Source organism: Zosterops lateralis (genome assembly GCF_965231275.1).
Source record: "Zosterops lateralis genome assembly, chromosome: Z".
NCBI lineage: Eukaryota > Metazoa > Chordata > Aves > Passeriformes > Zosteropidae > Zosterops > Zosterops lateralis.
This window is the reverse complement of record NC_139800.1, coordinates 4,593,868-4,621,823: the sequence shown is the minus strand read 5'-3', so window position 1 is coordinate 4,621,823 and position 27,956 is coordinate 4,593,868. Positions and strand designations below refer to the sequence as shown.

Below are 27,956 nucleotides of genomic sequence, written 5' to 3'. Positions count from 1 at the left end.
ACACTGATGGCCTGACTTACTATTTATGGAAATGACCTTGAATATTTGAAAGACAAAACCCTCATGTCTAAATTATTCCCTGCAGCTAACAGGAAGTTTCAGCTTTTAAGCGTGCAGGTGAACAAAACATCACAGCAACATGCTGATATTAGGCAAATTCCACACAGTTTTAGACCTCTTGCTAAATTAAAGGGCAGCAATAGGACCAAGCATAACACAATGAAGGAGCAAAATCACACCTGGCTTTATATGTGAGCACAAGAGAAAAGAAACACACTGACTTGTCACCTTGGGACTGGAGCAAACATCTGACTGCTCAGATTGGGATAGAAAGCAGCTTGTTGTTTGGACTTCAAACCTGGGTGAAGAAGAGACAGCACAGCAGGACCAATACTACTTATAAGCCTTATAAGATACTCTCACACAGGAATAATCAGAGCCATACTGGGATATTGCTTCTTATTCCTGCTATTGTGGCAGTGTGAAAAGTCTTTTCTTGATCTGGACATTTCTAGATCTGCCATCAGGATTTGGAAAAAGCTCATCAGACAAATATCCTTTGGAAAAATATCACAAACACTCCAACCCCTAGGACTTAAAGGAAAAAGTGTGGCTAACTATGTAAGCATTCCATTAGATGGCTGGCATGGGAAGCATTGACTTGGTTCAGGAAGTTGTACATATACTCTCACCCTAAGGAAAAGATACTTTAAAAGACTAGTGTAAATATCAAAAGAACATTAATCAAGTATATGGGACTTCAAACTGTGCACTATTTTCTGTAGAGATTCACCTGTAGCAGAAGGTGACTAGTTATATTTACCCAGCAGGTAAGGAACAGTCTGTGGGCAGAATTGAATGGAGCAGGAGTGAGTTACTTAAAATCACCTGTCAGTGCAAGAACAGCTCTTCCCTCTGCTCTCTGGAGATCACAGGATACTTTTAGGCACCTCAACTTAGGGACAAAACAATAAAAGCTAGTTACTATTGCAAGCCCTAATTTGGAGTGTACTTAATACACTCACAGTCATTTTAGGAGTGGGCAAGAATAGGAGCTACCTGTAATTATGTTCAAAGCAAGAGAGTTAACTGAAAATTTGTGCTTCTTAAAAGGATTACAAAGTGAAAGAATGAGGTTGATTTCACTGGTAGAAAAGGGAGCTACATGCACATGGCTACAATTACACAGGCAAGGCTTTTAATTTCCTTTCTCTGTTGATATTTCATGCTGTTCTCTGCTGATTTGTAATGGGGAGTGAGACGAAGTGACCTACAGAAATCTCTCCCATTTTAAGTTACTCTATAGTTTAGTGCTTAGTTTGTAAGAAATAATAATAAAAAAAATCAACCCAAAATAGAGTTGTCACTAAGATAGTGACAGAAACACATATGAAAAAAGGAAAAGTCTGAAATGGCCTTTGGTAATACAAATATTACAAGGCACCACACTTTTCCCATCACATTCTTCAAGTAGGAAACTACTTTGCTTGGAAATGGACAGAAGATGAAGATACATGACAACTCAAGGGAGAAATGCCTCACATTCCAACTAGTTGAGCCCACGAAAGGTGGATGTGGTGTAAACTGAGAAATTTGACATGCTGATGTTTTCATCTGTGTGACTGCCTAAAAAGTTCTGCATTAGGGTAACAGACACTGCAGGTTCTTTCCTAAATTCAAGCGTAGACCTTTTTTAGCATTTTGCAAGAAATTTTTCAAAGCTTTTATTTGCCAATGCTTACAAATCTTAAACCCTTCCAAAGGGTAGTAAAAGTGCAGCAGAGCAAATTTTGTGGTCTGAATTTCCCCTGAAAGTACCTAACCACTATGGCAATTCTGTAGATGTATCATCCTTTCTCCATCATAGTTCTCTTTTTCTGTCATTCTGATGTGAGAACTGATAAAGCTTTGAATATAAAGAAGAAGTTCTTAACAATGTCTCTGCCTTTTATTTCTCCTTTTTATTCCTCCCTTCCCTTTACCCCTCCCCAAGTGATGGTATTATAGAGAAGGAGGATGAGAGGCTTTCTAGATGATTTTGCTCATGTTTAAGCACAAAGTTAGGATTTTTAAAATTATGTAAAGTGAATTTGTGAACTGATTCTCTTTCCTGTTCCAACAAGTTATGCTGGATTCTCTGTCTCCAGTTCTGCAGCCCATGATGGCTGAAAGGACTGCAGGACCACTCTTTCTAACAGTTAAGTCAGCAACAAAAAAAACCCCCATGTTTTTAAAATCTTGCCATCCAGAACAAGGTTCATTTACTGTCATAAAACTGAAAGAAGTGTTAGAGCATTTGCAACTACTTATGGATGGAATAATTGCAAGGGAGCTGTTACTTGGTGTGCTGATTTGGGCTGAAGCAGAATTAATTCTCATCTCAGTGGCTGGCATGGGGCTGTGTTTTAGATTTGTGCTGAGCTCAGGGTTGATAACACAGAGATGTTTCTGTCGCTGCTGGGCAGGGCTTTTACAGAGCCAAGGCCTTTTCTGCTTTTGGTTCTGCCACACTGGGGAGGGGACTGGGGGTGCCCGGGGGGAGACACAGCCAGGACAGGTGACCACAGCTGACCAAAGAGATGTTCCAGACCATGTGGAACCAAGCTCAGTGCATAAAGCAGGGACAAGAAAGAGGAATGGGGGCACATCTGGAGGGATGGCATTTGTCTTCCCCAGTAACCATTTGCATGATGAGACCCTGCTCTCCTATAGAATGCCATGGCATTACATGCCCATGGGAAGCAGTGAGTGGATTCCTTGTTCTGCTTTACTTCTGTGCATCTTCTTTGTTTTCCCTATTAAACTGTCTTTTTCTCAACCCATGAGTTCTCCAGCTTTCATCTCCAGCTTCCAATTATCTCCCTAATCTCTTTGGTGGGGGATGAGTGAGCAGCTATGTGGGGCTTGGCTGCTGCCTGAGGCTAAATCATGGGAATTCTCACTCAGCTATTTCAAATGTTACTATTAAGTTGTCTTTTCCAATATTCTTTTCTAAAATTTTCCATCAAGATTGGTGCTTCCAAGTCTCCTGCTACAAGACATATTCAGTAAATGGGATAATTTGCTATCCTGAATTGCCTAGCAGCTGCAAGACTGGTGATTTTGTATTTCATTTTGATGTTTCAGTTTCTGCTGGATATGGGTGAGGCCCTAATCTCTCTTCAAGCACTTCACACAGGTCAGCAGGAGTGAGACTCCATAAACTTCCCTTCACAGAAACTCAAAACAAGCTTGCCACTTAGGAAACTGGACACAAAGAGCTCAACTTAGAGTCTATAAAATACAAACCTTTGAAAAACACCTTCATGTAAACTAAAATGATAATTTCTTTTCTGGCCCTGGTGTTGGAGCGGATACAGGGACTCCTGCTAGCATACATCTCCTTGTGATGGAATTAACCAGACTAGTTATCATCATAACTATTTGTAGAGCACATGGTTGTCATGTGATTTGGGAATTTGCACTGCTATATTCTGGGTAGAAAAGGGGCAACAGAGAGGCCAGGTTTGAGTGCAGAACTTCCATTGTAATGATGTATTAAGTTTTAGCTTTCATATTTTCAGATTCTGTGCTGCCCAGGGGTGCAGTTCTGAGCCTCATATTAAGTGTCACTCAGCTCTCTTCATAGAGTAGGGAGACAAAACAAATCCTTTTCCTGCTGAAGACCAAGGACAACTTTCAGGTCCCAAAAGTACAGACAAGGGTGGACTGAAAGGAGGAACAAGAAGGATGAAAGCTCACACCCTGAAGCTGTAATTGAACAATTAAACCCCAATATGCAAATGGACCAAAACTTATTTAAGTCACCTTTAAAGTCACCTGACTTGTCACCTCGTGACTAGTCAGACATTTTTGTGTCTATTCTTTGTCCACCTTGGGTGTAGCCCTGGTCAGGCTCTTGTCCTGCCCAAGGTGTATCCTGAAGGCCTTTCAATAAATACCTACTTTATTCTCTAGCTCTGTCCAGTCTCTGTTTCAGGTCAGCCTTCCCAAGGCATCGGTAACTCATAACCCTGACATCTCAAGTGAGCATTGGAGCCAGCACAGGTAATCACCAGTCTCAATATCGAAGAGACTAAAAAGAGAATGTTTTCTATACAATTGGTAGAAGACAGCTACATCATGGTGTTCTGAGAATGTGAAATCTTCATTTGTTTTTCACAAGACAGGAGAGTCAGTAGGTCATCCAGGTGTATAATTAACAGAACAATTCAGTTTGAAATGGACCTCCAAATTCCGGCTCAGACCAGGTCTAAAAAGGTCAAGTTTCTTAGGGCCATGTCCAGGTTCCAGGTGAATCTTGAAGGCTTCAAGAATAGAGATTTTACATCCTCTTTGGGTAAGCTCTTTCAGTATTTGATCTCCGTCATGATAACTTCTTTTATCCCAGTACCTGACCAGAGTGTCCCGTGTTTCAATTTGTGGTCATTGTGCCTAATCCTACCACGCATTTCTGAGAACAGTCTAGCTCCACCATCTCTTTGTCATCTGATCAGGATGCTGTAGACAGGAATAAGGTTTTCTCTAAGCCCTCTCATCTTAAGGCTGAGCAAACCCATTTCTCTCAGCCTTTTTTCCCCTCTGACAAGCCTGGTGGCAAAAAGGCAGAGTGCCCCAGTCTTCTCCCAGTCATTTATCACTAGTTCCCCTGTCCCACCGACCAGTAGGGCCACATTCTCAAGCTTTCTTTTGCTGCCAATTTCCTCAGAAAAGACCTCTCTTGCCATCCTTCACATTCTTTGCTAGTTTCAAGTGCAACTAATCTTTGGTTTTCCTGACTTCATTTCTGAATGCCCAGGCAATGTCTTTGCACTCCTCCTCAGTAGCCTACCCTGCTTCTACCTTCGGTGTCCATCTTTTTTATGTTTGAGCTCAGTCAGGAGCTCTGTATTAATTTTGGCCCTTTGCCAGCTTGCTTGACTTTACACACATTGAGACAGATCATTCCAGTGCTCTGAAAATGTTGCCTCTGAAGATCAACCAGATCATCCCAGACATTTTCCTTCCAGAGTAGTTTCTCCTACAGGAACCTGGAGATAAGTCCCTGAACATGCCAAAACCTACTCTTCTGAAGTTTTGGAACTAGATTTCTCCTCTCAGGATCTTAAATTTCACCCTTTTGACCCTACAAGAATCATTGTTACTGGAGCAAAAGTGCTGCCCTTTACACTATCCACCAATTGTGCATTTATGAGTCACAGGTCCAAGAGAGTGTCTTCCCTTACCCATTCCCCTGTCACATGCACAAAGACGTTACCCTCAGTGCATTCCAGAAATCTCCTAGACTGATTGTGTCCAGCTATGGTGGTCCTTCCAGCAGGATGACTAAGGATTCCTAGACAGGAACCAGGGTCTGTGACTGGGGCATTCTCTGGCTGATTAAAGAATGCCTCACCTGTGTGTGTGTGAGCATCTTCTTCATCAGGCAGGATGCAGCAGATAACCACTGAAGTATCCCTGTGCTCATCTGTCCTCTGATCCTTACCCAAAAGCTCTCTATTCACTCATCACCTGTCCCAAGGCAAAATCCATGCACTTGCCTTGGACAGAGCCCAACTTCTCCTCTCTGCCATCCTCACCAACCCTCTCTTTTCTGCATCCCTCCACTGCAGCACTGCAGTCATGAGAGCTATCCTACCACATCCCCATAATCCTAACTTGGATTATGTTGGAATCCTGGGCACTGAGAATTTCAGACTTTCTGTGCTGGCAGGCACTGACCCCCAGGAAAACACTTGACTTGAGGCCGTGGAAGAGGCTTCCAAAATTGAGTGACAGCACTGGGATTGTGGGTGTGCAGTTTGAATAGAAGTGTGTAATATCACAGGGTGGAAAACTTAGAGTTTAAGGTTTTAGAATATAGTAATATATATATATAAAACAAGATGGAGGTTTTAGGGTGGGTCTAGTCCTTCTTTTTCACCTTCTTCTTCATGGGTTTTTGTGGTATTTTGTAATCAAGGTCCAGGGGTCATTGGTTATTGGGTTAAAAGTGAAAATAATTAGGGTGTCATTTCTTGGTTGAACAGTTTATCCTTAAAAGGCCTTGTAGAGAGAGAGATAGGGGCCATTTTTAGTTAGTTAGCTAGAAGTGCTGCAGAACTCACTGTTTGTGAGACTGTAATGTAAATAAAAGTTAATAAACGTCTGAGTATGAACAAGAAATACTGTCTCAAGCATTTAATCCTGACCCTGGCAAAAAGAAGATAAAACACAACACCAGCAAGGTCTTAGATCTACAGCTGTGTATTCACAATCCTCCTGCTTATTCCTTATGCTCTCAGTTTCATGTACAAGCATTTGAGATGGGTCCCAAGTTGTGCTGCTTTTACTGGGAAGTGAGAGAGCCTTCCCTGTCATGCTGTTAGCCACATCCAGCTGCACTTTCTCTCTTGTGCCCTCAGTTCTCTCCATGTTGTGGTAACCCTTCCTGGCATACCTCATATAAAGCCATCCTCACTAGGTCAGGAAGCTTGTTTGCAAAGACCCCCTTTGTCAGGTTGTCGTGGTGTGAAAATAAAAAGAGTGAGAGGCTCCAAGTCAGAAATACAATTTAATAAGAAGAAAGGTAAATAAAATAAAATAAAATAAAATAAAATAAAATAAAATAAAATAAAATAAAATAAAAGCAATAATACAAAAGACCACTGACAGAGTCAGAACACAACCTGAGCAGGGTGGTGGAAGCAGTCCAGGTGAGGTGCTCTTCCTGAAGCAGTGATCCCATAGAAAGGTCTGGTAGCTCTGGTCCTCTGGGAATCCAGTGGGTAAGGGCTGCTTGTCCTGTCCCAAATCCCAGATTATAACCAGGTGAGAATGCTTGGCTCCTCCCCCTGGGCAGAGCATCTCACAATGGGATGAGGAGTCGTGCAGTGGGTCCTTGATGGCCCATTAAACAGAGATAACTCCTGGAGGGAGTTACCTGTGAGTCCTGGGCAAGGCATTGATGGGTCATGAGCAGAAGAGCCCAAAGGAGGGGCCTGGGAAGACACTGCCCCACCTGGTTCCAACAGCTCATGGAGATGGTGATAGAATCAATACTTTGTGTACATCCTACACTGCAACCCAGGACATAATTATAACCCAACCCAACTACCAGTTTTTGGTGTGACTGTGCTCACAGCAGCCACAGGCCCATCTGTGGGACCAGCCATGCAGCCAGGCCATGACACTGTCACACTTGCTCCACTTAGACTTTTCTCTCACTCCTGGTCAAGGTCTGACAGACATTATCTGTTCCACTTGCTCTTTACCCTCCTCTCAAGTGCAGCCATCCTTAATGCACTCCAGGTTGCTCTCAGCAGCATTGCAGGTGCCCACATGGAAGATCAGCAAAGGGTAAAAATCCAAGGAATAAAGAGGCTTGGGCAGCATCTCCACACTTTCCAGACTGGCTGCTGGATTACCGCCTTTATCTCCGTAGCAAGTAGTTTCCTTTAACTAGCAGAGGGCTTTTATCCTTCATGCCAAGGTTCAGGCCCAGCTGACTTTGATCCCATACATCTGATCTGTGCACAAGGTCCCCAACTCCACTTCCCTCTAATATCAGTACTCCTGCATTTATTTGAGTTGCTTATTGGCACAAGAACTTCAAAGCTGACTTTACTTAGTGCTACACAAGGGTACCATACACAAGGGTTTGTAGTTAGAGCATCTGTACTTGGGAAAAAAACAGTATCTCTGCTTGAGGTGTTGAAGTCAGACTATCTCAGTTTTCACTGCACATGCTGCTGAATTATTAGGAGATCCAGACAAATGCGTAAAGACACAACAAAAGCCCCTGAAGGCCTGCAGCCAGGTATCTTCAATAGCACAAGCAGAGATGCGTAAGAAAACAGCACTGTATTTCACATTACAAAACATGGGACCAGTAGTACCAGTAACAGTTTTAAGTCTCCCTTGTTCATCTTGCTGCTTAAATTTATCATTCTGATGAAAATGAAATGACTTAAAAAGTAGTCTGTGAGTAGGCAACCAGACATTTGCTGAGTTCAAAATGCTGTTCATATGCAGCAGGTTAAAAGAAACAGAAGATAAAGGTGGTGAATGACATCTTTCAAAAACTTTTTCTAAGGAGAATGTGACAGTAGAAGGGCATGCAAGGAACCAAAACAGAAGTAGTTTAAAAACAAACAAACAAGTATCTTATTTCACAATCAAATTTTTTTTTTTCAAGGATGCAAACCTGAAGCAACCTTGAAAGAAAGCCCAAAAGAAAAACAAAGTTGTGTATCCTTAGACCTATGTATGGTAGGTCTGCCTCTCTATACTGCTGTGAACTTCAAACAAATCTTTGTTTCATGTTATTTAAACTTGTTTAGAAGATTCATTAAATATGTAAATGCTCCTTTTGAAAGCATTCCTGAGCTCTCCTGCAATGACTAAGCCTTTCACCTTCCTTTTTATTGTGTTGAAGAAGAAAATTAACAAGAGAAGGACAAAAAAAGGTGAACATTCCTCAGCAAGACTCAAGACGTTTGTGGAAAGAAATATGAAAAACAAGAAAGGATTAACTCATGGAGAAAACAGAAGCATCTACAGCAGAGGAATGTCAGTCCTTTGAAGACTGCACACAATCCAGATCCCTTCTGAATGTAAAAATGAATGCTTTTAAAATTCAAGTCAGAAAAGGGGTCCAACTTTCTCTCAAAGATGTAGCAATGTAAGAATTTATAATTGCCATTGGTGTACAAGAAGCAACATCAACAGCCTGTCATCTACATCACTGATTAGGATTTCCATAGAATACTGTAAACACTGTGCTGTGATCATTGATACAAGTTATTTCAATAAATGCTTGTGTAGGCTTAAAAGTCAGTGCTGTAAATCTCTAGGTTTGCAGTCATCACCAACCATTACAAACAATTCGAGGCAGCTTTCTGTTGCCTGGATTTTCCATTTTAGGATGGCACACATTAAACATAGGGCAGCCATTCCTTCTGCCCCGCCCTTAAGTAAGTGACACTGCAAGCCATCCCTGAAAGTAATGTTGGCAGGAGAGTATGGTCAAGAAACGCCACCTGCTGTCTCCTGGATCACTGCTCCAAAAGGCTGCTGCAGTGCAAGGACATGTAAAAAATTCATGTTTCATTTTCCTGGAGGAAGAACATTTGAGTATGATAAAGAGCAATCCTTTTCCACACAAGAATACCCCAAAGAGCTCACAGATCTTCATCACAGCTTAGAACATGTAACGTTTTAAGCAGCACTTCCTACAGAATCTCTTGCTGCAAAACCTAGAGGAAAAAAAAATATGCAGCAATTCACTTTGAAATGTAAATGCCTTGGATTTCTTTTTTCAGATTGTGAAAAAAAAAGTTATTTGATTTTAAGAATGTTGACTTCACTTTGAGTTGAACGTTCATCACCGACAAAAACTGAGTATCAATTGCAGTAACAGTGCATGTCCTATTCTCTGAGGCTGCCTCCAGGAGAGCTGTCTAACATCTCAGCCCTTGACATTCCAGCCACTCTAATCCTGCAAAACTCCTAAGTATTTGCTTATCTTTAGACACATTTGGGTTCCTGATCATGTGTCCTGGGATACCAGGAGTAAACATGACCAAACTACATTCAGCTAAGGATCAGACTGAAGACTCAACACAAAAGCCAGTGTGCTTAGAATCTTGATGCACCAAAAGATGAATCCATAAATAATCACCCAAATCCAGGATTACCCAAGTAACAGCCTCTGGGACTCATATGATACAAATTAGATTTAGTTGGAATCAGCTGCATAAATATTAGAACTCGCTTATTTCCCCCAGCTTTTTTTTTTCCTAAGGGAAAATGTTAGCAGTCTTCTACAACACTTCTAGAGCAACAGTCAATATTCAAATTTTAATTGTCTGAATTTTGTCTGTGTTTCTTCCAACCTATCGTTTAATCTTTACTCCCTGCTTTCTTCTACTGAAGTAGTGTTAGTTAAGTGCACCTCCTTTTCTTCTCAAGATAAAGATGTTATTTAAGAAAAAATCAACTCAGTACTCTTGAGTAAATCAACCTCAAGGAAAAAAGTAGTCAAGAGAAAAAAAAATGGAAAACATAATGTATCATGACAATTTTAATAGAAGTTATGATTACTTCAGATGCAGATGGAATACAGCATTAGACAGGAACATAAACAATTCTGATTAGAATGAACAGGCACACATGCACAGTCCTAGGATACAACAAGTTGCAATTACTACAAGTTTTAAAGTGCCGATACAGGAAATTAAACAGAACTGACCTTATGTATTTGTTATGTAAGGCTAAATGTAAGGTCAAACTGTCTTTGATGGCCTTTAAAAATATGGCATTTATACCCTTTTAACACCAAACAGTTGTCCTGATTGTACTGGACAACACCAGGTGGTTTTCCTATCCATACAAACAGAGTAAACTGAATACTAATTAATTCCTTTAATTTTTTTGCCACTAATTCTTGCCACACTGCAAGCAGCCTTCACAAATCTTGTACCAAATTTATTCATGGAGAAAAGATTGTGAATTTCTCAAGGGTGCACATAGTATTGGAAATGTTGAAAGAATTTTCAATGAAGAGAAAATTATGTGTGGAATTACATACTACACAATATTAGAGAAAAAGCAATAGCTGTGTTCTTAGATTAATGCATGTAGTACTTCAGTCTATGCCACCAATCATAAAAAGGGTACACATGATTCATAGAAATGTGATATACGCTTCAAATTATTCTTCACTTGCTCGAAATCCCATCTACTTTGTAACAGTTTTTGTACATAAATACCAACAGGACACAATGTGACAAAATAAATAAATTACAGAGTTAGAGCTTCAGGAGGAAACATCCATTGCCTGCAGCCACATTTATTTTGAAGCATGGACGGGTTCTTGTTTCTTTGGTGTCTCACTGGCTTCATTGATATAGATGCAGATATTTATTCACAGAAAATATATGCTGAGTTCTTCTGACATTTGCTTGAGGGGAGCAGAGACAAAATAACTAACCAGAAGGGAGAGGAGAGATAAGTACCAGCTGAGTTCCACCTTGTCTTGTGCTCACAAGGCCACCAAGTTCTCTTACCAAGTTCATTATTTCACATGCAAAGGCACCCAAAGGCACACAAATGCTAGTCAAGGTATATCTGTTTCCAATTCCTTCTATTCCAAGTGAGTTCCAATTTTTGGGTATACAGCATTCACAGACAAAACCAGCTTTTTATTGCTAGAGTCAAAGCACATTTGTTGTAGGAGTCATTAAAGCTGGACAAAATCAATCACCTTTGTACTTTTTCTTCAATCAAAAAATAGGGTAAACTATGCAGATGGTGTAATTATAGCTAATAATGTGATCATAATTACTCTAAAAACTTTTTATAACTCAGTAGCAAATTTGCATCAAGATTGGCTTATCTTAGGAATCTTAGTATCAGAAAATTAGAAGGAAGCAATTTGTGAAGTCACTCACTCTGAGAGTGACTTTTGTTCAGGAATCTCCTTCAAGGGAGAAAGCAAGCACTTGGTTTCCATGCTAATTCCCATGGCATTTCCATGATCCCAGCTGATATGAAAAAATTACTAATATCTTTCTTTAGAAGAAAAATATATTAAAGTGAACAAAAGATGATTGCTTCCCCCTGATTCTCTTGAGATCTACAGACCCTGAAATAATAGTTCAAGCACTTTCATGTTCTTTTTTCTGGACTCCTGCCTGCCTCTGTCCTTTCAGTCAGAACATGACATCTGATGAAGACCAAATTTTCTTCTCATGAATCACAGAAGTCAGGTCAGATGTTCACACCACTTTGCTCACTTCCACCCATTCACTTCCAGAATATTTAGCATAGGAAAATCCCGATACGAGAGCCTAAGGAAAGAGTCAAACCTTTCTATCACTCCCATTTCTGAGTAACACACAAATACCCACTGTTGCAGCTTGTTTTTAGGGTCAAAATTGAAAAACAGAAGTGACATGATCTATATTTAAAATGAAATTTAATATGAACAACTTAAAACCACTCACTGTGTACAAAGGGAAAAGACATTTTATTTGAACCTTATAAGAGATGCTATGAGCAGCTCAGTTTGGCATCAAATACTGAACTATTTTAACAACAGATTTGACCAAAGTGGATTGGCACCTTGATAGCCCAATTGTTTCTGATTTAAAAGCTTTGCAGTGATCTTCTTTGAACTAGGAATCTGGAAAAGCATGTCCTCCAGTGTGCACATGGTTATCCGTCCTGAAGCTTGTAGTTTTGTATAAATATCCCCTAATTTGACAGAAAGGTCAGGGTTCTCTTCCATCTTTTCCCTGACTGTAGCCAGCTAAGGAAGAGAAAATGACAGATTGTTACAGTTCAGCAAGTGGAGTTCTCATTCTATCGTCACACTGAAGAAAAGCAGTAACTCATAGTAAAAAAAAAAAGTGCACAGTGTAAGATAGGCAGCTAAGGCAATGACTCATAAAATGAGGATTTTATGAAGAGTACATTATGCATCACCACAAAATGGTGGAAAGGCACTGGTTATCTACTAAAGAGATTTTATTAGATTTAAAACTTCCTTGAAGTTGTACAATCCTATTTCCAGTCCTAGTACAGACAAACACAATTAGTTTCTATTTAAATTCAGGCAACATAATTGCTTCCTGGAATCTACTTTCCAGATCAGCACAATTCTAATTATTATTATGTATCTTCATAAATGCACAGTACAGTAAAAATCCATAAAATTCAGACTATAGAAGACTGAGAAGTTGTGTTTGCCATACTCAAGAGTATGAGCTTAAGTGTTAAGTAAATCCTTTAAAAATACTATTATCAATAAACTTCTGTGGAAGGGGACAGTTAGGATTTATGCTTAGTCTTCTTTTGGCAGCTAAAAATTTCCCAAACGAAGTCAAAATACAACACTAATGCATGCAACATTTATTGCAATGACTTTATAAAATGAAATGCTGCATAAAGAATCTCTTTTCAATACAGCAGTTAATATATATGGGCTATGTTTTGAAAGGTTGGCCCTCCCCTTCTCCTAGTATTTATTATTTTGCATATTAGTTGTTAGTTTTGTTTAATAGGCAGCAGTGAAAGACTAAATATTTAATTATTTACACAGTTTTAAATGTCCTATTCTATTCGCACACCCAAAATGAATATACTAAATAAACTTCAAGAAAAGCAGCAGCAATGCTGACAAACTGAGAAGGGCCACATATGTGCTCTGAAGGAAGTCTTCCTATTGTTCAAGACTGTAAAAAACAGTTTTCACAGCAAAATATAGTTCAATACCAAAACCTATAATTTCCCATATCACACTTTCCTGTATGGCATCATAGGTCTTTCATATATTTTTAACTAACAGTATTGCTGTTGCCAGAAACTTCATTCTCATTTCATATGAAATGAAAACAGCACAGGAGGCCAGGGATTAAATCATTTAATGCCACTAGGGAAAGTGTAATCTACATTCAGATGAAGTAAGAGCTTCTAGAAGCAACATTCACAATAAAAAAATGAAGAGAACAGCTAAGTGTTTTATCCAAGAGTAGAGGAAGTACCACAAACATTCTCTCATCACTGTGTACTTACCACCTGCTCAGAAAACTCAGTTCTTTTCACAAAGGGAGGAGTATCTACTTCCACTGCTGCCTCTAATGTATTTATTACTTCATTTAGCAAACCAGATCTGAGCTGGACAAGGACCTTGAAAATAAAATAAAAACACACCACACAAATAGTACATATCATAAGAATGCAAATTTTTATGAAAGTGCTGAAGTAAGACATGAAGCAAAGCAGGGCAAAATACATTTCCAGATGGTGCACTGAGAAATCCATCCATTGCAAAGAAAGAGATGGAATAATCAATTTCCTTAAATATTTAGGGTTTTTTACCAGCTGGGACTTGGAAATGAAGGGTGAGGCTAGAGGTAGAGCTCCTCTGATGGAGCTCCACTACATGCTCTTGAATAAAATGGTTTTTAATCATAGTTCAGAGGTCACTTACATGGCACATACAGACTTTCTTTCAGATTGTAGACTGCATAACTAAAGAAAAAAAACTGCTGTATGTACACATGTGGATACAGTTTGTAGGGCTGAAGGAGGCCTGAAGTGGACAGAGCATTTACTCAAAGCTGAGTTTTTTAAAAATCTTTTGGAACTAGAAAGCAAAAATCATAACAAGAAATTGTTCATGAGTCCATGCTCACAGATGTAGGATGTACATTCCCACCTATGGTAGGAAGTAATTTTAAAAAGTGAGTGGAGATTGAGTTCAGAATGTAATTTCTCCAATGAAAAGAAATTGTATGTTGACTCACAAACAAGCTCAGCAACACTACCAACACATGCCTGTGCTAGTAAGAGGCTGGTCTTCTGTTACTTTGCACTTGGGGGTTTATTGGCCAGTGTAGCATACTCTGCAAGATTTTAATACAAGGCAAGCATACTTACTTTAAGATTATTGTATAGTTTGTTCTCTGTTCTCATTATCTGGGAACAATAAAATTTGGCTTGTGCTACATCGTTCTGGGAAGGAATCATAAATAATAAATAAATAGTCATAGATGTGTCAAAAACTTGCACAACAAAAGAAAAACAACAGTCCTTCACAACTTTTCAATAAATCACAGAGCAGCATCTAGAACCTCTTTACCAAGACCCACAGACACCAAACAGCACCCAGCTTTTCCTATTCCAAAGAGAATACCCCATGCTGGAGTTCCCATGTCATCTGGCTCTTTATTATTCTTTGTGTGTCTGTCACATGTAACCACCATTAAGCATGAGATCACCTAAAAGATGGAAGGTTTACACACAAGCTCAGTTCAGAGTAATGAAGTGCAGCATATGTTATTCTGTATATTTACCCTGCCCAGACCTTCTAACCTTTTGGACATGTACATTTACAGCACTGTATCTATGTCATCAATTGATTTGTATAGACAGTAAATGTTACACTGACATTTACTAGACCAAGCAATGTTACTTAGGATCAGGAAACATCTTACTTACAGCAATAAGTGCTGTCAAAATTCATTCAGCTTAATTCATTCAGTAATGTGGAGCATTATTCCATTTGCAAAACAAGAATTTTATGCCATTGTACACTGAATAAATTTATTTCAGTGATGCTATTTTTCAGTCTCTCCATTCACAGAGACAAAGCAAAAAAGACCACAGAGTGCATAGAAACATTTAACAATTCTACTCCATTAAGTTAAATTTGTGAGTAAGATCAAATTTATAGCACTTCCAGCATCTCTGACCTCTGTTTTAACATGGAACAGAGAAGGTTCAGGACATATCCAACCTGCATACACAAATTAATGGCAGGGGAAATCCAAACTTCATTCCAAACTTTAGAATTTCCTAGCAGTTATTCTCCTGCTCCATTTTTCACCCTGTGCTGCCTGAGAGCCTCTTCATATCAGTTCTTAGGCATATGAGGTATAGCAAAACCTCCCCAGGCATAAACATGCTGTGGAGAAAGTCTACCTCCTTGGCAGTAGGGAAATACACATCAAAGCCTTTGGGTCTGCCTCCCAAGACAAACATTCAAAAGAAATGATTGTGCAAATACTTTAAATTATCATTTTAACTCTATTTAAAGGAAATTACCACTAAATAGCAGTACCCAGAGGACTAGATCCATGGTGACACCTAACCTGTTGGCCTAAGTCTATAAATTTTTCATATTCTGTCACAAAATACTTGTGCATTAGGGTCTAGACATATATTTAGATTCAGAAACGTCTATATTCAATTTGAGTAAGCATTGTCTACAATGTCTGTTTCAGGAGCCCAAAAGTTCCAATATTTGAAGCTATTACACAGTTACGCTTTCTCCATATTAGCTTCCTTTCACTATCTGTCTACAACAAAACTGGAGAGTATTTTTCTCTCTACAGAGACCCAGGCACAACCAGAAACAAGGAGACTGTACCTGCTTGAGAGCAGTTGCCATTGCAAAGCAGTAGGCTCGCAGAGGTAACGTGTCCCCTTTCAGCTGTGCCTCCTCAAGCAGCCTCGCAGAGATTTTGGAAGACTCTGGGTTTCCCTGCATGGAAATATCAGAGAAAGTTGGTGTTTGTTATTCTGGTTACCTGAAAGGACTATAAGCACCTGTAATCATATTCAGAAGGTATTCAGAAATCAACATATTGCACAGTCACAAAGGCAGTATGTATCTGAACCCAAGCAAGCAGCACTTTTTGAGAAACACAACATCAAAATACGATATTCAAAGTGACAGATGTCACAGGAGGGTAAAAATAACCTATTTAACTATATATATATATGTAATATATATATATATGTAATTATATATTTATATATATATATAAATAACTTATTTAACTATTATTTTAACAACTACACCTTGCCGTAACTACACTTGGGCTTCTGCAACAGATAAAACAGCCCCAGCAGCATACTAAACAAAGAGACATTTTCATTTTTACTTTCAAATAATTTCTAAATCAGGAAGGAAGATTAATTTTTGTTGTTACTTTATTCTAAAAGCTACTTTAAATAGTTACTGAAAATCAACATTTTCTAAGCTTTGAGCTATTAAGTACCATTCCACTAAAGAAATCTGTGTACATGTGAATTTGAAAATTCAGCCATTTGGGAATTTTCAACAGGCAATAGTAAAAGGCAATGAATTTAGCTGTGTGCTACCTCAACTCAAACTCTCAACTCTCCTCAAACTATCAACTCTCCAAAACAATGCTAACACTGGAAATTACAAGTGGAACTGACTGGACTCCAAACAAAATAGTATCTGTCAAACTAAAAGCTGATAGGAGGAAGGTTTTGTAATAATTGGTACCACCAATATGGATAAGAGTCCTCAGATTTGGTGCTGATTTCTGTTCCTAGTACTCAAAGTGTCATTCCTGCAAAATATGGTTTAAAATATGTTCCTTGAAAATTTAGAAACACTTTGACCACCAGAAGATTGATTATTATTACATAAATACTTTATCATCAAAAGACCTATTGCTCTTTCCTGCACTAAAAGACCATCTGTTACCTCAGAGTATGGCAGTGCCTTACAGTGACTTAAACCATCCCAGAAGTGTTTTAGAGTTGACCTCAAAAATACCTCTGTGCAAAGATTAAACATTAATTCCTTTGTTTATCCACTGGAAATAATCTGAGCTTTAAGCCTTGTACATTTTTCTGTACTGGTCTCTGGCAAGGTCATTCAAAAGAAACCAAGAATGGTAAAAATCCAGCAAACTTTTAATGTTGCCAGTACCATTATTTCTATTATTTGAGTACTGCATCTTGAAGATACCTCAAGATTTTTTTCTGACATGTCTTATCTTGCATCATGAGAAAAAGCAAGCTTGAGATTCATGTTTTCTCCTCCTCCTAAGAGATGAGTCAACAGATTAAGCTTTTAAAAGAGCTTCACCTAATCCTCTTTAGTGCATAAAGGGTTACTACAGCTTATTCCCCCATGGATAGTATTTTATCTTAGTGAAAAAGCCCCACAAATTTATTGTGATTATTCAATCCAACCAGGTGACAGTGTAGAATCATCTCCCCGTCTCTTTTTATCAACAGTAGTAATGGACTGGATTATTTATTGAAAACATATGTAGGGCCACAAGTAGGGAACCTATTCCTGTTGCACACGCCTTAGATCCCTGTGTTCTAACTGCAGGCCATGTTAAAAAAACTTGTAAAGATTTTAGGAAAGAAGCTACAGCAGACCTAAAGGCAACTTAATTCATTACAACTGAGAATTTCGGAAAAACCACATCAATTACTGCTGAGGTACCATTTTAGGCTAACTCCTGGTTATCACATATGCACTCACTTTCATTGTATGGTTAACTGAGAAACCTGAGGAAGTTTAGTCTAGTGGTATATTTTTTCCCCAGTTAGTGTCTTTATAAAAGATGAGGAAATGGAAGAAGAGTTTTGAAATGAGTTTGGGAAAGGTTCACATTAAAATTTCAAACTGCAGAACTGACTCAGATCTGGAGAGGAAGATCAAAATAAAAACGTTCTGTGATCTCAGTTTGCTATGAAAGGGAAATAGTTCTAAGAAAATACTCATAGAACTGATGTATTCTAGTTCCTTACCATGCTCATGCCCCTTTTCTTTGAGCTAAACATACAGGTAAGCTGAAGGAGCTTCTTGTTTATCTAAAGGCATTCTTTTATGTTTCCTCTCTCCATTCAGCTGTCCATTTCCATCAGGCATGTAGGGAACAGATTACAACTCCACTCTTTGTCAAATTTGTGTACAATTACAGCAATGGTTCAAGACTCCTTGTAGGGTGAGGGGAGAAATGGATGGGGGATGTCTGGCAAAGAGAACATATCATGAATATGCCTTAAGGAAACGAGACTATAAAATCAATACTGAGGCTGAAGCAGAGTATTGTCTGAAGAGATGCAAACGGCACAGAGAAAGAATACTCCAATGTAACCAAAGGCTGTACTAAATTTGTTCCTTAATGCTTATGTCCATGCAACTTTTTAGAGATTTGCTTTGTGACATTAGTTTGTATGGGAAAAGATGTATGTGCATGATATCAAGTACAGTTAAGCACCTTAGGACTTACAAGTTTAAAGTACTTGCACTAGATACAAAATCATGACAAGGAAAATATGGAAACCCAAACAAAATCCAAAATTTAAAATCCAAAAAAAAGGAAGAGATAGAGAAAGCATTTCAAACACTTTTTCATTCATAATACTTACCAACTTATAGCATATTGCAACTGCAAGTAGATAGGTTTCTTTGTTGAAAGGTATCCCTTGTTTTTTCATTTCTACCAGAACTTCCAAGGCACCTATCAAAAATATATTAGTGTTACTCACTTAATAAATTTAAGGCTGTACCTCTCATAACTGAAAAGAAGAAACAATTCAATAAGGTATGAGTTCAACCAGTTTATTTTAAAATATGAATGTAAACTGAAATCTGTTATTTGAAAAATTCAAAAAGTTTAACGCAAGGTCATTTGGATCTCTTTCAACTTAGCAAGGAGGTTTTCAGTTTACACCAGCACATGGACTTATTCTTCAATTATTTTTAATATGAAAATCTAAAACTAAATTCTAAATACTTGACAAAGCCATCCTCATTGTTCCTAACTGGCCAGAAAGTTTCCACCACTGTAGGCAAACTACATCTCCTCATTAACTCACATGGTCCATTCCACAATGCTGCATTTAGGTTTCTTTTACAGTGGCTCAGTCTCAACTTTCAGGACAACTGCTGGACTTAAATTTTACAGATATTAAGAGACCAGCTATTATGTGTTTAACAAATATCAAATAAAAGCATTTTCTTGAAAAGCTTTAAGGTTTTCTCATGGAAATTCTTTTAAGTTAGGTCAGATGATTTCTCCTTGTCTTCACAAAGGGCCAAACTGATTTGAAGTGCTGGACTTCTGCATTGCAGTAGCCACTCTATGTAAGGACACAAGTAAGACAAACCAAGAGAAGAATATAGTCTGGTTTTGGAAAAGAGATACTCTTCCTTGCTCTGACACAAACAAAGAATGGAGAAAAAGACTGTTGAGGAAATTAACATTCCAAAGCTCACATAAACCAGATTTTGAATAGAGAATTAAAAAAATGCTATGGGAAAATACCAAGCAAAGAAAAGTAACACTTTAATGAAGAGGGTTGAGGGAAAAAGCTCTCTTGGATAACAACAGTTTTGTGGAACTTGAATGGTAAAAATTCTGTGGGAAGTATGAAACAAAGAGACCCTTCCATTTTTATTACACACTACAGTGCAACTCATTCATATCTACAATTATTTATATGATGTTTGGCCATCTAAAACCACAGCCAATGAGCAAATATATATATACACACACACACACATACACACATCCCACTTACAGTGAGAAGCAGCCTCCCCAAAATTAATTTGCCTTAGGAAATACAATACTTACTTTCAAAATGGCCCTTTTTAAACAACATAGTCATCAAAATATGGAATGATGTACTGTCTGAGAAAAAACCATGCAAATTCTGGAGAGGAAATAGAACAAGCAATAAAAAAAGTCAGGACAGTGAAGAGTCTTACTGCGCACAGCATTTAGCAGGTTGTCCTATTGGAATAAATCTAATTTTTACAAATTCAGCATTTAACTCTCTGGGTTCCCTGACTGTCTGTTTCTGTCAAATGACATCTAAAATACCAGTGACTCTTTGTGGTCAAAAATTCATTAAAATTAAACAGAAATTTCCCAGAAGAGTCCCACTATAATTTTTTTATTAATGACCTCTAAGTCAATGGAAGCAGAAGTCAGTGATAACTTGCAGCTGATGAACAATATATTTGGGGTAAAGCACTACCACTGTAGCCCTGGTTCCATGCCTGAGGTGTTTTAGTTTTCTGAAATTCTTTTCCCAGGGAATTTTCTGTAAACAGGAGAAACGTTTTTGTAACTGTACTATGTTATTCATTCCTTTTCCTAGGAGAGAATTCTTCTTGATATCCGTCTAGTCTGACCAATGTGATTGAAGAAGTTTGCCTTTCTTTCATCAATCAAATGTGTAAAATAATATAAAAGAAAGACACATCCTAAAAATAAAAAAGTAATTTTCAGCCTTCTGAATATTGAAGTCTGTGTCGTTGTAGTGTAAAACAATGTCACCACCACCATGAAATTGAATGAATTTTTTGCTAATCACAATATCAAATGATCAGCACAAGAGCTTGAGTGATGATGGTAAGAGAGAGAAATTAAATTTTATGTTTCACTTCAAACACACTGTGTATTGGGAATATACAAATAAAATATGAGGTATTGAGTTTCTGCAGCTGAATCTGGCGAAATGTTACTGTATCTTATCCAACATATACTAAAAGTACAGCAGTTCCTGTCTTAATGATGCAGATCCAAATTAAAAAAAAAAACCCTGAAACAGAAACTACAATAGAAACTACTCTTTCTTACACATGCCTAACTTAAGAATAGTAGCAAGACGTCTCCCATTTCTGGCTAGACATATCTCATGCCTTAAATGAATTAATATCAGCAAGATTTTTGGTGTCTGCCAGAGATTTTTGAAGTACATTATTGCTCACACTGGACCTGATTATTATTTTGCCATAATAGTGCACACATAATTTTAGAGACATTCAGAAACAAGTCCTTCAGTTTCTTCAGTGTTAAAATGGCCAAGGTTTCCGAGCTGATGAGTATCATATCACCTCTACAGGGTTCAGAGAGAGACTGAAGTACAGAGCAACAAGGTGAAACTGTTGGTGCAAGGAATCCAAGGAATTTCAGAGGATTACTGCAGAAAAACTCAAGAGTGTTCACTTCAAAGAAGGATTTAGTGCAACACAGGATGCAAGAAAACATGCACCAGCTATATTCATTTAAGTAATTATTCTTTCACTAATACTTTTTATTCAATTTTTATTCAAATGATGCAATCATACAGAAATAAAATGAAGCTACTAATCGAACAAATATTTAATTTCCTTTTAATTACTGTATTAAAATAAAACCCATTTAATCTGCACACCTGCAATAATGTCATAGACAACTTTGTTACTGCAACACACCTTCAAGTCTATCAGCTCATGCAAGGCTCATGTGTAGCATACCATTACTCATATTTGACTAACAATAAGAACAGTATTTTAATTATATATTAAATATATATATAATATTTATATATTATTTATATATATATATATATATATATATATATATATATATATACACACACACACATATAGGGTAATTACCTGATCTTTGATAAGTTCTACTGCTGGTCTTTCAAGGTCTAGCTCATAACACAGCCTCATAAAAAGTGGCCCAAATTTAAAATTGTGTAAGGCTCTGATTCCATTCTGTTCATGGTACCTACGGGAAAGATTAAGGAATTAATCACACACAAGGCATGGAATTTGCCAAGGGAGAACAGCTTTAAATAGCAAAATCTGCAGGTGCAATGACAGAGGCACATTTTCCCAGCTACACCAGCCAAAGATATGTAGCTAACAGGAAATTAATTTTAAGGAAAATTATTATTTTGATCAAACAAATAGATTAACTGGTAATAAATATTTTCTTTTATTACCAATAAAGTAACTTTCATTGGATAAATAATAAAATGGGTGTCTGCCTTGAAAATTCAGAGCTACTTTATCTTCTATTCATGGAACAACAGCAAAGGAAGTTGCAGCAGTTTATTTTAGCAGCAGTACCTGCTAAAATACCTCAACAAAAAGATAAAGATTGTGTATAATGCCTATATTGTATTTACTGGGAAAGCTTTCATTCACAAAACCTGGTTGCAGGCCAGTTTATAACCAGGCATGTCTTGGCTGGAATGCCCCAAAACACCTCAGCCCCTCAGCTGTGGGATATTTTTTCTCTCTGGTTCACCACACCATAGGACACCCACTTTGCTCCCACAGCTTAACTCTCCTTTGACCTGAGAGTCTCTAAAAGGTTGGAAGATCCAAAGTATTTAAATAAAAATGCAGCCTTAAATCAAGGGATTAACTATACATATTGCAGCTGAATTAGGGCAAGACTTCAACTGCAGATATAATCTGGCATGATCTAATAAAAGCAAAAAGATAAAGACAGAAAAGACTGTTACCTGGATTGTTAAAAATACCTGTAAATCACTTCTCTGGCTAGTTCCACATCAGATGAAGTCTGACATAAATGCAGCAAATTTTTTAATTCATTTCTGAAAATTATTCCATTTTTCCTTAGTTTTTCTTTAATATTTTTAAAATATTGATCTGAAAACAAAACACATACAGCAGCAGTCTATAGGCCATTCCATTACCTGAATTTAATACCTGCTACCTGAAACACGGAGAGTCAATGAAGCAAAACTCTTAGTTTTTTTCACCAAGAAAAACTGCATAAAACTTCTAACAGACAAGCATGCCAATGTGTCCCCATGAAGTCATGTCAGGCTTAGAAAACCAAGGAGATGCTTACTGTGAACTTAATTTCACTATATATGTTATGGAGCATATCAGGCAATGGAAAAGTTTTAACAGGGAACAAAGTTTTGTCAATTTCGTGTTCTTCTAAAAAGCAAGCAAGCACACAAAACCATTTCCACTCAGCATTCAAATGACCATAAGAATTTCTACTCAATACTGTTCATATAGGAAGCTTAAATTTCTTCACAGCTGGTGAACACATAAAGACTTTCCTACATAATCTATTTCTTTAAATGGGCATAAACTTGGAGTTGCTGCCCTTCTGCTCCAAAAGAGAGGGTTCTCTAGCCAGCACATTTTCCTATGACAAAGCAAGCGCAAAGACTTGTCCTTCAGCTGGCAATTTCAAGCCTCTGACTCAGATATACACAAGATTAAAATCACATATATTACCTGGCAGCTCCATTCCTCTCATGGTGCTGACACCATCTTGGGCAATTAAAAAAAAAAATTAACTTTTCTGTAGCAGTTACTGGGTCACTGCTCTTCCCAAGACCACAAGAGGTGCAAAGTAGGCACCTCAGAGAACAATATATATAGTTACTTAATACAAATCTGTTGCAACATGCAAATACAAGTCCTTACTCAAGGCTGAGGTACAGAATTGAAGCCTGTGAAGCCAGACAAATGCATATGTACAAGTGTGCATATTCTATGGATGTGATGTGTTCAAAGTGTGCAGAAATTTCAAAAATATTTGGGATCTGACCTGTATTTACATTATTCTAACTAATTGTATAACTGCTGCAGCTAATAGTACAACTATTGCTACTGTAAAATAATTGTAGTTAATATTTGCCTTATAACAACAACAACAACAAATAACAGCTATTTTTATATTCTGTATAACAGTTATTACTGCTTTTCCCTAAAGTTTCTAAATCAAATTTACTACTAGCCATAATTACTCCTTTTCTCCTTTCAAGCATAATATTAAACACCCAATCCAGAAACAGTGCACACATACAGATAAATAGGTGCTTGGAACAATGTTTTTTACTAGTTTTCAAAGGATATAGTTTGCACAAAACCAGAAGGTCAACTGTGACCTATGCACAATATTTGCCTCCTATTAACCTGCTTTAGTAGGAATGATTGACCCACAGCAACGTTTCTCAAGTTCAGGATGAATAAACTCCGATTTGAGTATATCATTATCCCAGCAAAACATAACAATATTATGACCTACAACTGCACAACTTAAATTCTACTTAATATAGAAAAAACATCAGGATGATTTTACTTCCCTCTCTGTCCCAGAAGAATGGTTTATATAAAGCTAGATCTGATTATTTGTCCCTTCTTGCCTTCAAATTAACTACAACCTTTGGAACAGTTGTCAAATTGTATCACTAGCACAGCCAAGCATGATAAACTAGGAGTTTTACTTTGCTTTGCTTAAATAATAAGGGCAGATTTATACTTATATTTATATCTATATTTATGTTTCTTAAAGAAAGGAATTGGTATACATTTTAAATAGCATGACAAAATCAGAAAAAATCCACTGATCCTGCTCCTACATCAATTTGGAAAAGATGAATTTTCATGTTTTGAGTAGCATATATCATTTGAAAAGGGGTGTACAACTGAGAACTCACATTAGGCAAAAAAAAAATCTAAAAAATATGATAACAAAATTTGGGGAGCAATTAAAAAAAATCCTTTGAAAGCCTTTTTCTGGATAGTAAGGTAACTATGTAGCTTTGTATTAACTTTCTGGGATGATATTATACTTGAATCAAGATTTGTAGAATGAAACAGGTTTTTTTAATTAGACTATCTAACAAAGTTGGAAAAGTGAGGGCACAAACATTTCAGTCATTTATGTAAACACCTTTTATACATTAAAGCTTCTCAACACACATTCTCAACACAGCATAACTAATACTACATTTCATTCTACAAAGCCCCAGATATCCAATAATGTTAAGTACAAAATATGTGCAAGAGGAAGACACAACTTGTTTCTTTAAATTAGGTCAATTGGTGTCATATTATCATGACTTTGTTTCCTTAGACTCATGCTAAAGTGGTGATTATAAAATAAATGTATGTATACCTTTGCTGCCATGAAGCTCATTTCTAATTGCCACTTTCATCTGCTGAAATTCCTGTAACTTTATATCTTCTTCTGTCAGCAGATACCTCTTCCCTGCCATAAGAAAAAAAGAGGAAGATTGAGTTTTATGCTACATTGTATGATTTAATTGCACGGAATCTGACATGTATGAATTCCTGTAACAGTGTGATGCCAGACCACTGGGATATGACACCAAAAAAACAAATTGCAAAAACTGCAGGTACTCACTTTGCTGACAAAAGAACCCAAATAATATGTCACAGCTTTCCAGAGCTTATGTGTACAAGGATGAAGAAGGATCCATTTTCTTTGGATATGCAAAAGAAAAACAAGAGGCTTCATTCCTCTTCACTAAGCCAAGGTACCAGAAGATTCTGCACGAAATTCCGGCCCCTCTTTATACTTTTCTAAAGATTTGTCTTGTTTTCCTTTGTTTTCCACAATTTACTAGTGGCACAACTTGCTTACCCCACAAGTGCTGTCCTTGCTACTATAAAATGAATCATTCTGGAAGCTCCAAATGCAGTAGGAAGACACAAAAAGCTTGGTTTTTTTTAATTTAAAAAAACCCCCAAGTGTATTATTTGGATTGTAGTAACCCTTGGGACACCTAATAATAATGTTCTGCTGCAGTACAGACATCAGAGGTAAGACAGTCCCTGAGCCTAGAACGTCAAAATTAACTTTGGGTGCTGACTTTGACTGTACTGTGTTGCAAGCTGCTTCAAAACATCATGCAAAATCTATTGACAAGATTTTGCTGTCACAAAAACAGGTCTCCAGAGGATTTTTATTTCCAAACTACTGACTTTGTAACAGAGAGTAACAAAAACACCTTACATTGTTACAATCTAATATTTTAGGAGTTTGGCTTATAAAGGATTATTTGAATTGTGAAAGGACAGGAACAAGTATTGTACTGAGCTAGATTGTTTATTCTCATCCTGCATATCCCTAGGAAAACGTAACTGGCCATGTAAATAAAAAACATTTGTCTTCTAAGCAAGTGAAGCATGATAATGACACGCTTCATAAAACCTGAAGAAAAAAAGTCCATTAAATGGCACATTTATCCATTAAATTTAATTGAAACAGTCCCAATGGGTAAACAAATACATTTTATTCAGCAAGAAATTGACCTGTATTACACTGCCATTTCCTTCCCACAGATCTCTGCTGGTCTGGCAGTGAAAGACCATCCTTGTTGTCCTTTCCAAAGCTGGTGCAGAAATCATGCTGGTGCCTGGGATTGGACCAGCACACCATCAAGGACACTCAGTGTCAAAAGAGAGAGTAGGGCAGCAAAATTTTATCCTTCTTGAATTCAACTTGCTGAATTGGACCGCCTCCTTAAATTCACACCTTACAGCGTCACACAAAACAAAGGGACCACCAAGGAAAAAGGAGAGAGATGGATATGAGAGCTGGCATGTGCAGGTGGCGCAGGTTATCCCAGAGAACTCAACCAACCAAGCTGCTTAGGGTCAGGCACACTGCAACCCTCTATATGGCCAGATCCTGGAGGGGAGGGCAGAGCATCACTCAGAGAGAGGGGGTCTCCATTCTCTGAGGGGTGTAATATAGATGTAACCTGAGCAAAACCTTCAGCACTGCTGGCACAGCGGGCCAGGAGCCCAGCCAGGGATTAGGCTGGGGAGTCCTCTGCCATACACCTATTTTCCATGAGCCTCTTTTTCCTTATCCTAGGGTTTGGATAAGGCTGTCATCCTCCAGAATAAATACACATTTATGCAGCTGCAGGTTTATTTGTTTGGTTGTGGTTTGCGTGTTTGTTTGTGTTTGGTGGGTTTTTTTTGGTGTGGTTTTTTTTTGTTGTTGTTGTTGTTGTTGTTTGTTTGTTTGTTTGTTTTTGTTTTTCTTATTTTTTGTTTCTTTGGTTTTTTGGGGGGGTTTTTTTGGTTTTTTTTTGTTTTGTTTTGGCTTTTTTGGGGGGGGTTGGTTTTTTTGTTTTGTTTTGTTTAGTTTTTGTTTTGGGGTTTTTTTGGGGTTTTTTTGTTTTGGGGTTTTTTTGGTTTTGTTTGTTTGTTTTGGGTTTTTTTGCTTGGTGGTGTGTTTTGGTTTTTTTTGTTGTTGTTGTTGTGTTTTTTTTTTCAAATGTCATATCCTGACAGCAGCAAGGAGGGGATTTGCTGACTAACACTGACCTCTGGGGTCAGTGGGATCTTATTTCCACCTTTCAGCGGGGCCTACAAGACAGCTGGAATGGAACATGCACAAGGGCATGTAGTGTCAGGACTAGAGTCAAAGGCTTTGATTAGAGAAGAGGTTTAGGTGAGATATAACGAATAAATTCTTTACTGGGAGGGTGGTGAGACAGTGGAATAAGTTTCTCAGAGAAGCCGTGTGGCTCCAGCACTCCTGGACATGCGGAGGGCCAGGTTGGCTGGGGCTCTGAGCAATGTTGTCTATGAAAGGTGTCCCCACGGCACGGGGGCTCGCAGCGGATGATATTTAGGGTCTTTTCCAACCCAGGCCATTCTGTGATCGCTCCACCGATTCCGTGACACCGACTCTCCCCGCGGGGAAACTCTGCCGCGCCAGCTCGGCCTGCCCACTGCAGCCGCGCAGGAACTACAACTCCCGGCATGCACATGGCTTGCAGCAACAGCAGGGCCTGCCGGGAGCTGTAGTACCCCGCTACCTCCCCATCCCACCGTCAGCCCCGCTCCCTGGTGCCAGCCATCCCAGCCACCCACCCGCTCCTCACAACCCGCGGTACCTGCGGGCGCACAGCCCCAGCCTCCCGTGGCGGGCGGGCGGACCGCCGAGCGCCGCGCCGCCTCCCACACGGCCCGGCCGGAGCCGCCCGCCAGCACCGCCGCCATCTCACGGCCGGGCCCGGCGGGGCGGAGCGCTCGCAGCCTTTCCCCGGTTTACCACCGCCCGCCTCCTCCGGCCCCGGCACCATGG

At 38.5% G+C, this 27,956-nt stretch overlaps 1 protein-coding gene across 1 annotated transcript; it reads right to left on the bottom strand.

Annotated features, from left to right (window-relative positions):
• Window positions 1–11,944: 11,944 nt before the first annotated feature.
• On the bottom strand, window positions 11,945–27,954 carry PTCD2 (pentatricopeptide repeat domain 2; the record flags this gene model as incomplete). The annotated part of the gene is given in 12 exon segments (XM_083882833.1): window positions 11,945–12,292; window positions 13,558–13,671; window positions 14,425–14,499; window positions 15,917–16,030; window positions 18,697–18,788; window positions 19,905–19,983; window positions 21,719–21,836; window positions 22,600–22,729; window positions 25,005–25,097; window positions 27,766–27,886; window positions 27,888–27,917; window positions 27,919–27,954. Coding segments are annotated over 12 exon segments (1,227 nt in total). The 3' UTR covers window positions 11,945–12,067.
• Window positions 27,955–27,956: the final 2 nt, after the last annotated feature.